Source organism: Penicillium daleae (genome assembly GCF_028827525.1).
Source record: "Penicillium daleae strain IBT 16125 chromosome Unknown utg000006l_segment0_segment0, whole genome shotgun sequence".
Lineage (NCBI taxonomy): Eukaryota > Fungi > Ascomycota > Eurotiomycetes > Eurotiales > Aspergillaceae > Penicillium > Penicillium daleae.
This window is the reverse complement of record NW_026623154.1, coordinates 3,753,374-3,770,126: the sequence shown is the minus strand read 5'-3', so window position 1 is coordinate 3,770,126 and position 16,753 is coordinate 3,753,374. Positions and strand designations below refer to the sequence as shown.

General features: G+C 51.8%; 7 protein-coding genes across 7 annotated transcripts; 6 read left to right on the top strand and 1 right to left on the bottom strand.

Moving 5' to 3' along the window:
* Window positions 1-1,357: 1,357 nt before the first annotated feature.
* Window positions 1,358-3,499, top strand: N7458_007058 (SH3 domain protein; the record flags this gene model as incomplete). The annotated part of the gene is made up of 2 exons (XM_056910440.1): window positions 1,358-2,734; window positions 2,795-3,499. The coding sequence occupies 2 exons, from the start codon at window positions 1,358-1,360 to the stop codon at window positions 3,497-3,499; spliced, it is 2,082 nt and encodes a 693-aa protein (XP_056766144.1).
* A 789-nt stretch (window positions 3,500-4,288) lies between these two features.
* N7458_007057 (OPT family oligopeptide transporter) lies at window positions 4,289-6,719 on the bottom strand (the record flags this gene model as incomplete). The annotated part of the gene is made up of 2 exons (XM_056910439.1): window positions 4,289-5,839; window positions 5,892-6,719. 2 exons carry the CDS (start codon window positions 6,717-6,719, stop codon window positions 4,289-4,291), a joined length of 2,379 nt encoding a protein of 792 aa, XP_056766143.1.
* Window positions 6,720-7,996: 1,277 nt separating this feature from the next.
* Window positions 7,997-9,487, top strand: N7458_007056 (ERG4/ERG24 ergosterol biosynthesis protein; the record flags this gene model as incomplete). The annotated part of the gene is made up of 1 exon (XM_056910438.1): window positions 7,997-9,487. The coding sequence occupies one exon, from the start codon at window positions 7,997-7,999 to the stop codon at window positions 9,485-9,487; it is 1,491 nt and encodes a 496-aa protein (XP_056766142.1).
* Window positions 9,488-10,286: 799 nt separating this feature from the next.
* N7458_007055 (GNAT family N-acetyltransferase) lies at window positions 10,287-10,967 on the top strand (the record flags this gene model as incomplete). The annotated part of the gene is made up of 1 exon (XM_056910437.1): window positions 10,287-10,967. The coding sequence occupies one exon, from the start codon at window positions 10,287-10,289 to the stop codon at window positions 10,965-10,967; it is 681 nt and encodes a 226-aa protein (XP_056766141.1).
* Window positions 10,968-11,837: 870 nt separating this feature from the next.
* On the top strand, window positions 11,838-12,373 carry N7458_007054 (uncharacterized protein; the record flags this gene model as incomplete). The annotated part of the gene is made up of 2 exons (XM_056910436.1): window positions 11,838-11,852; window positions 11,924-12,373. The coding sequence occupies 2 exons, from the start codon at window positions 11,838-11,840 to the stop codon at window positions 12,371-12,373; spliced, it is 465 nt and encodes a 154-aa protein (XP_056766140.1).
* Window positions 12,374-12,840: 467 nt separating this feature from the next.
* On the top strand, window positions 12,841-14,862 carry N7458_007053 (lysophospholipid acyltransferase family protein; the record flags this gene model as incomplete). The annotated part of the gene is made up of 1 exon (XM_056910435.1): window positions 12,841-14,862. One exon carries the CDS (start codon window positions 12,841-12,843, stop codon window positions 14,860-14,862), a length of 2,022 nt encoding a protein of 673 aa, XP_056766139.1.
* Window positions 14,863-15,726: 864 nt separating this feature from the next.
* Window positions 15,727-16,578, top strand: N7458_007052 (uncharacterized protein; the record flags this gene model as incomplete). The annotated part of the gene is made up of 1 exon (XM_056910434.1): window positions 15,727-16,578. One exon carries the CDS (start codon window positions 15,727-15,729, stop codon window positions 16,576-16,578), a length of 852 nt encoding a protein of 283 aa, XP_056766138.1.
* Window positions 16,579-16,753: the final 175 nt, after the last annotated feature.

Here is a 16,753-nt window from a genome sequence, read left to right as displayed (position 1 = left end):
CACCCTCGTCGCCAAGAATGCAACGATGGGGGAGGTGCAATATATTTTCCAGGGCTATGACGGTGACATGGAGCCTTTATACCGTGTGCATGAAGCACAGGGCATTATGGACAATATGTACTCCGTACTCCGTACAATCATTGTACATATGTATTGTGGGAAGCGAAGTGGACTATCCGGGTCCCAGTTGGGAAAACGGACAACCCACACAACCAACAACAATCAAGCCCACCTAAGAATAGCAGTCAAGCCGTCAATAATCGTCATTGAAACCCTCTCATTGGAGAGCGATCAAATTAAAATGCAATCACAAACGAGGAGGCATGAACCACCCTTTGCCAGGACCCGAAAGATGTCCGGGTGGCCCGGAAATTGCGACGGCACGCAATTGGGCAATGAGAGTCGAGGGGCTGAGAGACGTGAAACAGCCAGACAGAAACGGATGGAGTCTGTGCACCGCGTTGGCAAGGGTTCTTAGCGACGAGCCAACCACGTTTGGGGGCCACTCAGGCCGGCGCTAGCCTCGGTGATGTGATCATGGTTGTGCTGTTGTTGCACTTTCGTAGGAGTGGTGAGAGGCTGAGCGAGGGGTGTGGTGGAAAGAGGAAGAACAGAAACAAACGATGGGTGTCAATCGGGAAAATTGAAAGCCTCAAATTTCAGGAGACACTTTGCAGTCGTTTCTTTTTGGTTTGGACTTTGACTTTTTGGTTGCTGCGACCAGACCACATCTCGACCACCACACTCGTATTTGGCGTCATTTCGCGGTTTGCACATAACCAGGAACCGTATCATATCGACCAATCATATACAGCCCCCCCACAGATCACTACCCCAAATAGCTAGCGCCCTCCGGCCATGACCAAACAAGACTGGGTCAGGGTCCCCCAGCGTACCCTCTCATTTCCAGCCGGACTCCCTCGTGGGAGAGTCACCCCCAAAGAGACCAGACCCTTTCCTTCCCTCAGGGCTCAGGCTCAGGCTCGTCAGCCTGGGTCCTGGAACCTTTTGAGGCTTTTTCAATTCTTCCCTTCCCTCTTACCCACCGCATACACACACTCTTTTCACCCTCTACGACCTGGAAGTCGTTGTCCTTTCCTTTCTTTCCCCAACCCCGACTGGTTATCGGCGGCGTTCGATATCGAGTCGTCCATTCTTTCCTATCCACATTCCACTCCGCGCGAGTGTGGACTTGCGAGCCGACGCGAACCTCCAATTCCTTCCTCCGAACTCGCGTTGGAATTTAGGCCCGGACCCAACTTGCCTTTCCTTTTTCTAGGAGCGATTATCGCTTCACGACCATCACCTTGGGAACTCTCTCTCGTAGCTCTCTCAAGAACGGACACGGTCACTCAACATGGTGCACGGGCATGCACTCTACCATATGCAGCACCGCCCTCTGGAGGCGCGGGCTATCGACGAGATAATCGCCAATGATAGTCCCTCTCTGGTGGAACGGGACAATCCGATCGTCGTTATCTACAAAACACTCTCTGCGGACTTTGAAGGTGCCATTGGAGGCTATGTTACGCAAGGAGCGAGCCAAACGACAAATGCCGCTGCGACAACCACGAGCGATACCAAGCACAACAACGTTGGTGTCGGCCCAGCTGTGGGCGTCACCAAGACGACTTCGGAGACAAAAGCGACGGCGGACGCAACCGCCAAAGATATCAAGTCCACATCAGAAAAAAGCAAGACTACCGAGCACACGGCGGCAACAACAACTGCTACTCAAGCCGACACGACCCAGGCGCCATCTTCCTTTCTAACCTCGGCCTCCCAGACCACCGCGGATACCAGCCAGGATGTAAACCTTGTTGCGGCGACATCAAGCGCAACGCCTACTGACTCTGCCACTTCTTCGTCGCCCACAGCATCCAGTGCCTCGACAGGAATGTCTGGCGGTGCTAAAGCTGGTGTCGCCATTGGAGTCATCCTTGGTATCGGTGTACTTGCAGGCCTCATTTTCTTCTTCGTCCGGAAGAGGAAGCGCAGCCAGGAACCTCAAGAGATTCATCAAGAGAAGGAGGCTTTCTCCCATCCACCTCCTCCCCCGCCAATGAAGCCCTCAACTCCTTCAACGCCTCCTCAGCTTAGCGTACGTCCGGTCACCCAGTTCGCGCCTGATCTGAGCGGCAACGCGGGCTTCAACCCAGCTACTGCCGTTGCAGCCGGTGGTCTTGGCGCTGCTGGTGTCGCAGGTGCAGCTGTTGCCTCTCGTAACCTCACCGGTAACTCGCCGCCTCCCACTCCGCCCAAGTCTAGTTCCAGCGCCCAGAACCCGTTCAGTGATCCGGTGAATCCCTTCAACCCTACCACTCCAGTGAGTGACCAAGCGCCGCCTTCATCTTCGGCCGGTACTTCTGGGGCTGCTATCGCAGCAACTGGTGCTGGTGCTGCTGTCGCTGGTGCTGTCGGTGCCGCTGCTGTCGCATCACATGAATCTGATCAGGAGCCGTCCAGCCGCCCTGCCTCGCAAGAGTCGGGCGTGGGAATGCCTCCTAACCCTCCATCGAACCGCGGTAGTGCTGATGCGGAGTCGGTTTCATCTGAGGTCCTGGCTGCTGCTGGAGGAGCTGCAGTTGGCGCTGGTGTTGTTGGTGCTGGAGGCTCACCCGGACCGAACAACGTTCACCGTGTACAGATGGACTTCAATCCATCAGCAGATGACGAACTGGAGCTCCGCTCTGGTACTTTGGTCCGGATGCTTCATGAGTATGATGATGGATGGGTAAGTACCTGATCTTGCGTGTAATATTCAAGAGTGACATGAGTGCTAATCTTTCTTTAGGCCCTATGTGTTCGCCTGGATCGTTCGCAGCAAGGAGTTGCTCCTCGCTCTTGCTTGTCTGCGCGTCCTGTGCAGCCTCGCCCGCGTCCACCTCCTGGAGCTGGCCCTGGCCCTGCTCCTCGAGGCCCGCCCCCGCCCATGGGTCCTAATGGACGTATGCCAGGCCCGCCTCCTTCAGGCCGCTTCTATCCCCAGGGTGGTCGGCCGCGGTCCCCCGCTGGTCACCCTCAGGGCCCGCCCCGAGCGCCTTATCCCGGCCGTTCAATGTCACCCGCAGCTGCTTTCCCTCCTGTGCCTCGCTCCATGTCCCCCGGTCCTCGCTCCATGTCTCCTGGTCCTCGCTCCATGTCCCCAGGCCCTCGCTCCATGTCGCCTGGCCCCCGCTCCATGTCTCCCGGCCCCGGTGTTCGGCCAGGCCCTGGCCCACGGTCAATGAGCCCTGGCCCTTACGGCCCAGGAGGTATGCAGCGACCCGTGATGCCCGTCAACCAGCGGCAACGCAGTAACAGCGCAGGCAACATCTCTCCGCCCACCGTCGGCGGGACCCCTCCCCCAGGTCCAGCCCGCTCGTTCCAGCCGAGGCGCCAGGTCCAGCCCCGACAAGTGACCTGCCCGCCCTCCCACCTTCGGGACCCACCTCGCCAACTGGATCTCAGATCAACAGAAAGCCAGTCCCTCCACAGGACGCTTGATCTGCATACATAGCATGAATAAACCGTGATCCATGTTGTCAATGTGGACCCGCTGAACGGAAAACGAGCCTGTCTCCCCAGGACAACTCGTATCTCGATCTCTACGTCCGTGACGAATAACCCATCTGTCTGTCCTTTACATACTTCCTCCGAATCTTTGCCTTGCTTTGCATGTCCCTGTGTTTGAAACATCCCATATCAGCCGCATATGCCGCCTTCGGCATGTCAATCTGGCTTATCAGCGTGTTCGGAATATATCATTCCAAAAGCAAGGCCTGTCACCGTCTGTCGTGGCTTAAATGTTTCTTTCCATATTTTATTCTTTTTTCATTCTGTTTCTACTCTGCGTGGACTTCTTACATTTCTTCTACGGTTGGAAGCTACTAGCTTCCAATCTTGCAGACAGATGGATATTAACTCTGAATATGTGTGAATCGGTAAATGAGTTGGATACCCTGAACACCTGTACTTTTTTTTCCTTTTATTTTCCCTCGTGATAGCGGTGGAGCTTAGTGATTTCGTACGTAGATATCTAAATTTATTATCCTTTAGTATGACCTTTTTTTTAAAAAATTTGTAAAAGTAGACACTTTATTTGGATTCCCATGACATGAATGGTGTAGCTGCCCAAGCGCATCTATGATAATGTAGAAATGCATGTAGCAAAGCATAAACCGAAAAGCCTCGCTCGAATCGAAATCATAAATCATCTATAAAACCAGCAAGTGACAGAACCCAAAATTTTGTTATAACCGAAATGCATCTCTCACCATGGTATCTCCATGCATTATACAATCCGCGTTTATAGATGAGGAACCCGACCACTCGCAAGAAGGAGATTCACAATACTCATAATTCCCTCTCCAAGGATGAGACCAGACGCCAACACGACGACAGTCGAAGAGGCTGCATCTGCCTTCGCAGCTGCCTCTTCCGCAGAAGGGGTATCGCCCTGTCCAGATTGCAGTGCCGAAGGCGCGTCTGCAGAAGAGGAATTGATTCCATCGGCGATATCGACGGAACTAGGTTGATGGGCCGGCTGCGCGTGCTTCCGCGCCCACCACCACGCAATCACACCACCTATCGCCCTGGCCAGGGTGAAAGATGGGACGTTGAAGATACCCACTGCCACGGCGATACCGCCGGGGATCCAATTTCTCCAGGCTGGGGGTTGGCCGTTTTGTGCGAAAGAAGGAGATGCGGCCATGATTCGCAGGGCTGTGAGAAGGACCCATACAAGGCCTGCGATGACGGATGCTTGCCATGCCATGTGGGGGAGACCCTCGCCCGTGACGAGGCGGGCAGTGAAGATCCAGACGTAGGCGGTGGGCGTCTGGAACATTTCTCCTGGAATCTCATAGACATTGACGTACATTTTATATACAGCCGTTGAGAGTACGGCGCCGACAAGACTTCCGATTATTTGACCATAGAATTGCGCCTTGGGGCTGGCGCCAAGGAGGTGGCCCGTCTTGAGATCTTGCATCATGTCGCCGGCTTGCAGTGCACCAGATTCGGATACAGCGCCGGCGAGTAGATTCGTGACCAAGGCTGTCCGCCGGGAGAAGTGCGAAGCCGGCGTTGCCAGTGAGAAAAGTAGTTGGGTGAGCTTGCTGATACCCGACACGGGGTTGAGATCTGTTTCACCAAGCGCACGCACGCCCATGATGGAAAGGAGAACCGCAAGAAGTGTAGCTAGACTGGACAGCCATGGGGAAATGATGTCACCGAATGCATAGTGCATGCAGACGACGTTCAAGATCAAGGTAAGAGGAAGGAGAATCACGACCGTGCGGGTGGAGATTAGCTGGGAAGGAGGCGCATCTTCGTCTTCCTCTGTATGTGTGGTGACCTGCACATGGACACCGTCCAGATTTTCGTGGGCCACTTCATTGTTACCAGAATCCAACGCAGAGTAATTGATATAAGAGTGCTCGTGTGACCCCGATGACACGAGCCGCACTGCAATCCACTGGCCAGCCCGAGTAGATCGGAGGATAGCAATCCACCGTGGAGCCCGGCTGACGACAGGCTTGATCACGAGCCATCCGAGACTGACGAGTGAGTCTGCAAGCATGATGGCTAGAGAAACCCATACTATCCATGCTTTGCTCCCGTCATCCCAGCTATCCACCGGTCCGGGGGCCCAGCCACGAGCCCTGGCCAGTGGTGATAGGATTCCCCAACCCAGCACGGCTCCAAAGAGCATGTGCATACAGGTTGATGGGCCCATGATAATACCCTGGCCGATATACGCAGGCGATGGGTTGAGAGTCCATAGCCAATTATGGGCAAGTCCCAACCCAAACAAGGGGATATCGCGAACCAGAGGAACAAAGTAGGAGAAAAGGGTCTGTATCTATTAGTCATGCGTATTTCAAATTTCAGTAGGAAAGAACTCTCACATAAATACCAGAGACCACAAAGGCCCCGATCAAGAGACGCATCTTCGATCGCCAATCTTTCCTATCCAATGACTGGTCTTCGGTGTCTGCATCTTTCAACAACAGACCTTGCTGCTCGTCATCTCCAGGCTCGCCTAGCCCGGTAGAGCGACTCTGAGCATCCAAGGGTGTCTTCTCATCTTTGCCTGTACCGTGCAGGACCCGCAGCATTAGTGCAGACGCAGTACCACTGGGGAACCGTAGCTTCTCGCGTACGATGACTTCCTTCCGTAGTGGCACGGCAAAGACGACGCCGAACAGGCAGACTCCGAGACTCCAAACCACCAATTTCCAAAAGCCTAGTTTCAGCGGGCCGCCCTCGCCTTCGCCGCCATCCCCCATCGGTCCGTCTTCACCGTCTTTGAGCAGGAACTCCAAGGCGGGGATCACGCCAACGAACCCACAGCCCAGCGGCATGGTGCCCACCGCTCCCGCCACCGTCTGAATAAGGACGTTCTCAATCGGCGTAAACGGGAAGGAGAGGTACTTGGTCAGGACTTTAAAGACCGAAAAGCCTATCAATGCCGACGGCATAGCCATCGTGCTAATCCATCCCGTCTGCAGACCGAAGTAGGTATTGGAGAAGGTGATCAGAGCGCCGATTATAAGGCCGACAATCAGCGAGCGGGGAGTGAAGCTCTGAGCGGAGGTGGTTTGTGCTCGCCCGGAGCTAGGCACGGCGACGTCGTCGCGTGGGTCTGCAACCTGACCAGGTGAAGATGGCCTATCCGTGGCCTCTGGCCGTGGTAAAGAGGCATTACTTGCCATACTGAGGGTCTGGTAATTCATCGGTCCAGCGATGCGTCATGGGGGAGAAGGAACATGAACCTCGATGGCGGCGATGATTGATAAGCGGAATCGATGGACGATAAGATCACATGATCTCGTGATATCAAGTAATGTGGAGATCATTAAGACAAGACTTGTATCTTTCTGAACTCGATTCATGGATTAGGCTTGCAGCAAGAATGGAATTGTGCAGTAAACAAAACGAGCTTTCTGTTGATAGTCGGCCTCAGCAAGGGAAGAAATGAGGTTCCAGATGAAAGCACGTCGTTCAAGGGAAGGACTCTACGGTCTTTTGTTTACAGTGCCACTATACCCAATGAGGCAATTCTGGATGGCTTAGGCTCCTCTTTTGTTTGTGTACAAGTGAGAGGGAATTGCTAAAACGACACCCCAAATTACTAATTTGACACCACACACCTCATAATTAGTTTAGTGTTGTAATTGTATTACTATATTCTCCTTTAATGATTGTAAGATTTGAATACCACTCTCCTCCTACACGCTCATTCGCTACACGGGCGGATTTGCGCAGGTTAAATCTACCATTCCTGGTCATTCGAGGTAGTGGGTTCGTAGTAAAGATTCCTCACTAGCGAGGATATAGGGTTAACTGCCAAATCAACTGCCAAGTCAACTATCAAATCTACCACCGAATCTACCACCGAATAAAATTAGCTACTAAATTAGTAGGAAGATAGCTAGCGAGGGCGTAGCCGTAGCTTCGGCCGAAAGTAGGACAAGATTAATAGGTAATATGTAGATATTCCGACAAACATAATATAGGTGATTTCGCTAGATTAGAGGGAGATTCGGCGATTTCTATAGTAAATTTTGAACAGTATAGGTTCCCTTATTAGGAGTATTCTCTAAGTAGTAGAATTATGTGATTGTTAAATAGCGTGTTAGAAGAGTGATAGAAGAAGAGAGGAGGTAGTAGTAGAAAGTATGTAATCGTGAAAGGGGATTACATAGAAGACAGTAATATAATTACGACGCTAAACAAATTATGGGGTATGGGGTGTCGAATCAGTAATTTAGGGGTGTCGTTTTAGCAATTCCCAGTGAGAGTATCCACTTTCGAAAGGATTCAGCCAAGTGGGCTCCTTTCAGTCTTGGCTTCGTCTCGGCGCCCGTGGGGTCCAGGCCCCAGTGTCCAGGTTGACAGGGATTCTTGGTACCCTTTTAAAATGCGATGAATTCTCTATTTTCGAGGAGCATTGGCTCCAGGAAAATCCAACACTTTCCTGTTAGTTTCCTACGGAGGACGCAGTGACAACATGGTTACAACCAGCAGGTCCCAACCTCGAAAGCGAGGCGAGAACAACGAGATTTCCACCGCCGAGCTGACCGATAAACTTAATGTGCCTGCTCCTGATTTCACAAAAGAGCATGTCATCGGGGGCTGGCGGCCAGGCATGGATCCTCGAGTTGATTACTCGGGTCACTTCGAGTTTGGCGGTTCTTTGGGGTGCCTGGGCCTGATGACGGGCTTCCCTCTCTTGATGTGGTACATGTGGATCGGCGCGACCTACTACGATGGAAAGCTGCCTCTTCCCCAAGACGATCAGTCCTGGCTTGATTTTGGTAGGCACTTGGGACATCTGGTATACACGGGCGCATTCCCTCATCTCCGAGCATGGCGCATTTACTGGACCTACTTCATCTTTGAAGCCGCATGCTACGTCCTCTTGCCAGGCTTCACCTGCTACGGGAAACCTCTTCTCCATCTGGGTGGGAAACAGCTAAAGTATCACTGCTCCGCCTATGCTAGTTTCTACGTCACCATCGTGGTTATGGCCGTCCTACATGGCACCGGACTATTCCCGATATACACCTTCCTCGATGAGTTCGGCCCCTTGATGTCCGTGGCTATCATCTCTGGCTTCCTCGCCAGCTTCGTGACTTATGTCTCTGCTTTTGCTCGTGGCGCCCAGCACAGGATCACTGGTTATCCTATATATGACTTTTTCATGGGCGCTGAATTGAACCCTCGTCTATTCGGTATCCTCGACTTAAAGATGTTCTATGAGGTTCGCATCCCATGGTTTATGATGTTTGGCCTAAGCTGTGCTGCAGCTACCCGCCAATATGAGCAGTATGGATATGTCTCTGGCGAGGTATTATTCCTTGTCATGGCCCACTACACCTACGCCAATGCTTGCTCTAAGGCAGAGCATCTGATTACGACAACCTGGGACATGTATCAAGAGAAACTTGGTTTCATGTTGACGTTCTGGAACATGGCAGGCGTTCCCATGTCGTACTGCCACTGCACGCTATACCTAGCAAACCACCACCCTTCAACGTATGCTTGGAACAAGTATGCGCTTACTGCACTATTCGTCTCTTATCTCTTCGTTTACTGGGTCTGGGACTCGGCCAACAGTCAAAAGAACGTCTTCCGCATGATGGAACGCGGTACATGGGTAAAGCGTCATACCTTTCCGCAGCTGCCATGGCAGGAACTCCACAATCCAAAGACGATTGTGAGCGAGAACGGGGATACGATTCTAATAGACGGATGGTATGGATTGGCGCGCAAGGTTCACTATTCATGTGATATGTTTTTTGCAATCTCCTGGGGCCTAATCACAGGTTTCAATAGCCCGTTCCCGTGGTTTTATCCGGTGTTTTTCTGTGTGATGATTGCTCATCGAGCTATGCGGGATATCCACAAATGTAGGACCAAGTACGGTCAGGCGTGGAAGGAGTATGAAAAACAGGTTCCTTACCTTTTTATCCCGGTAGGTACACCTACCGATCCGTAGTTGATGGAATGCCAAAGCTAACTTGTTCCTAGTACGTGATATGAATAGGAAGTCAAGTGTGGGAGCTGATTGTGGAAGAGATGACATCTTCATAAGAATATGAAACATCTTGAAAGCTCGCCAGAGGATATACTGATGAAAATCAGCGACAACTCAGTCAATCCTTCCTGGTGACTCGATCGCTTCATGTTGATGGTCCCCAAATTGAGCTTCAGAAAATGGGGAGAACTGCGCGACGGCATTGGTGGAACCCTCTCACTTCCTCCTGTACCTTCGAGTCAGTTCGCTTCTCCAAGCATGTATTTCAATTATTGAAAGGCATATGGCCCAATATTCAGTGGGAAGAAGGTTTGCCTCCGGGGAAACGGTATTGTTTGGACCTTTTCAGGGGGCAGTGAATATCGGGAGAACGGAGTGATCTATAGTCGCCTTGATGTAATAACAGTCTTCAGTTACGAAGCGAAACTGCATCGCCATCAATCTAGCATTCAATATTGACTACAGAGTACATAATGGGGAATGGCAATACATATTGAGTCGTCTCCTGGAATTTCCAAAAGAGGGTCTCATAAAGACCCACATCGGCCTACAACACGAATCCTGACGGGCGAGGGGTTAAGGTTGTTTCCGTGACTCACATTCCGACTGGTGTGGCCCCGCCAGCAAGTTATCCGTCAGCAAGCGAAATTCATCAAACCTACTGAATATTCTTTTCTGCGGCATATCCCGACTCTCGTTGATTTCGAATACCAAGCCTCGGGAACGTCAGTGGATTGACATTACCTTTGCACATTTCAACATGGGGTCCGGGCCAGTGATCCACACGGAGCTGTTCACATCAACTGAGCTCCTCTCACAGCCATGGCTGCCGGAACTCACCCACATGATCAACGCAAGCTATACGGTCAGCCACACCAACAAAATCAAGTATCTCGACGACAAACTCAGACTTCGTACCGACAGCGAACTTTCCGAGGAATTAGGTGCAGATGGGTTCACAGCTGTTGCATTTGCCTCTGACGGCACAGACGAAAAACCCCAAGTCATCGGCACTGCAAGCATGAAGCCGTGGAAAGATGATGGGCTCTGGAACCCCCTCGACCACGATGATACCATTCATGACCCTACGACAGAAAAAGTGAACAGCGAAATGGAGCAGATCATCCGTCACCACGCCTGTCCGGGGGACTATGAGCTTGCTGTGGTGGCGCTCCCGCCAGATCCCCGTTACCGCGGGAAAGGCATTGCGGGAAGGCTGGTGAGGGCGTGTGAAGATGAGGTCCTACGACGTCGGAGACACGAAGCTGATCGTGAAAGGCCTGTGAAGGTCATGATTCGGGTCTCGAAAGAAAATGCAGGAGACTATTGGCTCAAGCAGGGATTCAAGACTGTGGGTAGCCGGAGGTGTCCCAAGGGTTTCTGGGATTCCCTCGAGGAATTTACCATGTGGGCCATGATCCGTGAGCTTCATCATCAATAGGCCATGGTAGTTGTTGAATAAGAACATTGCCCAGTTTGTGGGTCTATATAGTGATGTGTATAGAGATGGAGTGGAGTGCATGTGGTGCTCTGCAGATCTAAAGTCTATGATCTAAAGTCTATCAACCACTCGAGCACGTTCAAGCATGTTCAAAGAGAAGCAAATAGAATGCGGATAGAGTTAAATAACGTTCTATGCTTGTCTCATGCTACGGTAGTGGCGGCGCCAGGTTTCATAGCAAGGGTTACGGCTCAAGAACCGAATCCCTGACTGCTCGAAGAGCAGAGGATTGCTGTAGATAAGTACCGCTCCTGATCTAGTCAAATTAGCTACCTTCTTTATAAAACAACCTCTATGTTTTGATTTCCATCTTGGAATTACGGCCAAGATGAAGATCGTCGCAGAGTATGCCCAGTGCGACGTTGATGGATCAAAGATGCGTCCTGCAGGGATGCACGGGTCTCTCTGCTGGAAAATGACCCTTCAATCTTCACTTCTCAGCCCATTCCAGGACCGACCAACGGGCACCATCTGGCCCAGAGGGTTCTATATCTTCTCTCCGATTGGTAGTATTCCAGCCCTTCCGCCGCCCACTCCGTCATTGCCCTGGGGCTCGGTGTGCCTTGGTCATGACTATCTTCAAGGCTCTTACATTCCACACAGTCGCGGTCTTGTGTTTCTACAGGGCAGCGGCCATGTTTACTCGACTGATTGATTAGCGCGTGCCGCTATTCCCAGGAGGACCTATTTGAATACCACGACACGATTAGTAGGCGGGATGAATTTTCCACTGCGCTCCGACGACACTCGACGACAACCGGCTCTACGACAACGACGCGCCGCAGGAATATCAATTAACCTCCCAGCAAGATGCACTTCTCAAAGGTGAGCGACGGTTCGAGAATTGACTGCACGCGTCTTCTCACTTGAAGAAAGACACTGACTCAACGCGACAGACCCTCGCCTCGGCGGTGCTGCTCGCCTTGCCAGCCTATGCCGCTCTCCCTGTCGCCAGCATCGATTTCCAATCCTGGGAGTCCTGCCCCGTTGGCGCCCCGGCCCTCGGTGAGCCCAAGTTCAAGGCTGCTGCGATTGCCACTCCAGTGACTTGCGACAAGGCCACTGTCAACCGCGACTGGAGCATCGACAACTATTCCTTCACGGCATACCTCGACACCAAGGACGCCCTTCTGTGCTCCGGCATCACCATCTGGAACAACGATGATTGCACTGGCGAGCCCGTCTGGTTCCTGCCCTTTGATGGCGAGCCCGTTGTTCAGGGCCAATGCCTGCCCGACATCCTCGACGCTGGCTACGTCTCCTTCAGACTCGAGTGCTTTGACTTCCCCGATGGTGCTGGTTTCTCTACGGGACCTGAAATCTCCGACAGTCCCGAGGACTATTAATTGCGTGCGTCAAGATCGCATCGTCGGGCCTATGAAATATGACATGAGAGAGGCCCTGTACTTTTTTTTTTTTTGTATTTGTATTTGGTGCTGGAGAAAGATGTGATTCTTCTCACATCCCTGTGTTCAAATTATCATGTATCTCAGTTATAATCCATGACAAATATCCCTTGGTGTCCCAATCGATGATATAATTTCCTGGTAAAACCAGGAGCTGAAGAGTTGTTGTATCTTGTCAGTTTACCTGTTCGTTGGCGAAATCGTAGTTAACTTTACCCGCTCAACAGGTTATCTCAACCTCCTTCCCCGCCCTTCCATTTTTCTCAGCCCGCAACTTTTCTTTTCATCTTCCCAACGTCGGCGCCGCATCTTACATGCATCTCCACTCCCTCGCCGGCATTTCCTGCATGACCGTTATTAAGTGTTGATTCATCGCCTCGAATTTCCCAGGTCTCCACGCGGCGATCATGGCGGGCCGACCGGATACGTCCCGCCGGATGATCCCTTGGCTGTACGACCTCGTCCTGTGGCTCTTTACCTGTGCGCTGGACCTCTTTTTCCGCGAGATCTACCCTCGTGGAGCTTGGAGAATCCCCGAGAGAGGCCCTGTACTGATTGTCGCCGCCCCTCATGCCAATCAATTCGTCGATTCGGCGATTTTGATGTACCTACTGAAGTCGCAGGCTAAGCGACGCGTGTCTTTCCTCATCGCGCAGAAATCTATGAATGAGCCCTATATTGGGACATTGGCATCATGCATGGGCGCTCTCCCAGTAGTCCGATCTATGGACTTGACCAAGCCTGGGAAGGGTACCATCTACCAGCCCGATCCAGAAAGCGATCCGGCTCTCATTCATGGCGTGGATACAGATTTCACGCAGCCTGGATATACGCCCAGTGGCTCTCTCACTATCAAAGGCAAGCACGCACCGGAAACTGCTTCGATCGATGAAATTCTTGGACCGACTTCGCTTCGACTCAAGAAGCCATTCACTTCTCGGCTTTCTGATGACCCTGGCCGTAAAGGCACAAGGTTCAAGATCGCTCCCCACGTTGATCAGAGCCAGATGTTTGATGCCGTGTACAAGGAGCTATCAGCGGGAGGGTGTATTGGTATCTTCCCCGAGGGCGGCAGTCACGATCGCTCCAACTTGTTGCCCTTGAAAGCCGGCGTTGCCTTGATGTCACTCGGCGCTCTGGCCCGCGATCCTGACTGTGGGTTGTCCATCATCCCTTGTGGGATGAACTATTTCCATGCTCACAAATTCCGCTCTCGTGGTGTCATTGAATTCGGCCGCCCCATCCATGTGCATCCAGATCAGGTTGCAGCCTTCAAAGCAGGCGGCACTAGTAAGCGTAATGCCGTTGGTTCTCTGCTCGAAACAATCTATGAGGGCCTTGAGTCTGTCACGCAGATCAGTCCGGATCATGAGACCCTCATTCTGGTTCAATCCACCAGGAAGCTTTACAATCCTATCAGCAAGAAAATCCCACTTCCTCTGGTGATTGAGTTCAATCGAAGACTCTTGAAAGGATACACGAAGCACCAAGACGATCCCAGAGTCAAGGACCTTAAAAAGATGGTCAAAGAGTACAACCGACGCTTGGAATCGCTTGGTATCAGGGATCATCAAGTTGAGTGGGGCAATATCGAAGAGAAACCATGGTGGCTCATACTGATCACCTTGTTCTACCGCCTGACCAAGCTTCTCGTTCTCAGTTTTGGAGTTTTGCCAGGAGTACTGCTCTTCTGGCCTGTCTTTGTCACGACCAAGGTCATCTCGGAAAAGAAGCGACGCAAGGCACTTGCAGCTTCGGTGGTTAAGCTGCAAGGACATGATGTCGTCGGCACCTGGAAAATCCTCGTCGCTATGGGACTGGCACCCACTCTCTACGTCTACTACACCATTATTGTGACGGCCTGGCTACGCTACAACCGCAATGGTGGCTACTATACCAATTCTGTTCCCTGGTGGATGGTTGCAAGAACGTACGTCCCCGATTTTGTCCCACTGTGGATTTTTGCCGTGTGCTTCTACGCCCACATGGGGTTCGTCAGCTATGCGGCACTCCGATTTGGTGAAGTTGGAATGGACATTATCAAATCTCTGCCCCCGCTTCTGGTCGCCTTGAACCCGCTGTCCTCTTCGTCCCTGATTGACCTGAGACAACACCGCGAGGCGCTCTCAGAGCGGGTTACCCAGACAATCAATGATCTTGGTTTCGGTATTATGCCGGACGTTGATGCCGAGATTCCTACGGACTCATACAAACACGACGCTTATCAATCTTACCTCAAGAGCATGCCGCCAAGCGAGCCCTCCAGTCGGGAACGCAGTCGCAGCCGGTCCAACGGCCCTGGTGGTGGACCTTCTTTGAAGGCGCTCAGCTCGATCAATTCGGAAGGAGACTTGGCAGAGATTGATCGGAAGATCCAGACCAATCTGAAGGGGAAGAGGCAGACGGTCGAACACTCTGACCACTTTTGAGACGGGCGAGTCGATTCTGAAATACAAGCCGCTGACTGCTGAGAAGGAGGAGAAGAAGAAGAAGAAGCGAAAATGATTAACACCATACCATTACTTTCGAAGCTCTGTGGGTCTGCATACGGCAATTCAAGATTTCACGGATTGGACGCCACGTCTGGGTCTAGGTCCCAGCTACGTATGCCTCACTACTTCGCGAGCGTCCAAATGTCATGTATCTCGCAATTCTTGTATTTCCTTGCCATTGGTTAGAGTGATGATCGAAGCAATTGAACTTCATACAAGCTCAACTCCGCACCAATCAATGAAGGATCTGCTAGAATAACTTGGACGAATGATATTTTTAGCCCGTCAATTTCGTCAATCTCCCAAGCAGGATCCACCCGGCGACTGACACCACCAGCCGCCGATCCAGCAGGCACAAAGTCATTTGAGAGGCCAACCGCCATGCTCTGGAATGTTCAAGACGCGCTTACATACCTCATTGAGGTAATCATGGCTTCCACACGGTCCTGGATCGGCCCCGGATTTCCATTTTGGGAACTGGAATGTGCGATCTCGACTGCCACTGGTCCCTGCCCTGGGCTCTTCACACACTCCCGCCACCAAGTATGACGCTGAACGTATTTTTGACTATTCACGATGGTCGGGGGACGTGTTAACCGCGTTTCATGTCAATATCATCGTCATTCCAGTCATTCTTCCCCGCCATCCCAATACCCGTAGTCTCAACGTAGAGGGATGAGAAAGCGCATATAAGGAGGCAATCCTGTCCACGGTGTCGATCATCGAAGCTCACCTCCTCATCACCATAAATCTGCAATTCTCGATCTCTACATTACAAAACTGATCTCGAGATCCGCAGCCATGCATTCCACTCTCACAACCATCATCCTCCTCTCAACACCCATCCACGCCAGCATCACAGCTCGCGTTTGGACACATTTCTACCCAAACTGCCCCGGCGAGCCCTTCTCCAACCTCGACACATACGAGAACTACGAAGAAACCGCCCCCTCCCAAGTAATAACCACGGGCATATGCGCCAACATTGGCGTCCCCTCTTACGAACACAACCTCGTCAGCGCAGTCTCAGTAGACGCCGAGCTTCTCTCCCAAGATGCAGGCCACCCCTACCCACCCGAGAACGGACCTAGTTGCAACATCACCGTGCACGAGGTACCAGAGTGCATTGATCCACCCCTGATCAGCAAGGAACTTCGCAACGGTGTCGAAGTGAGCCAATGCGAGCCGCGTTCTTTCGCGGCGTACAGCGAAGTCTGGATACAACTTGTCTGCGACGATAAGAATGAAGAGTCGCTGCAGGATCAAGCGCAGGATATCCCGCGTATTGAAGATACTACCAAAATCGAGAGCGCAGAGAGTGCTGCGAATGTGCAGACGCCCGGCTCGAATGCCTTCTCCTGGTCCAAGGCTCAGACTGAGTACGCAGGACGCAAGCCTGAGGAGGAAGTGCGCGTGAATAATGACGGCCATGCTGAAAGTGAGAAGATTGTTCATGCGATCATGGAGAAGATTAAGAACCAGTCGGCGAGTATGGTCACTGGCAAGCATAATGGGACGCAACCTGCGTTGAATGTGACTTTGCAACATGGTAATGGGACTTTGCAACATGGTAATTGGACGGTTTCGGGGAATCGGACTCTGACGAGGAGAAAACTGTCTGTTCTGCGCAATCGTGTAGCTCGATGGTACTGAGGGGAGATTGCTGATGGATCTGTTTTGTAAGCGCTTTTGATGCCCATGGCTCATTGAGAATATATAGTTGTCGTATATAATTCAATCTAAAATGACATGACTTTATGGTGACTTATGTTCAATTACTGTTTCTCACAAAGTAAACGGGTTTAAATGTTGTCAAAAACCAATGAAC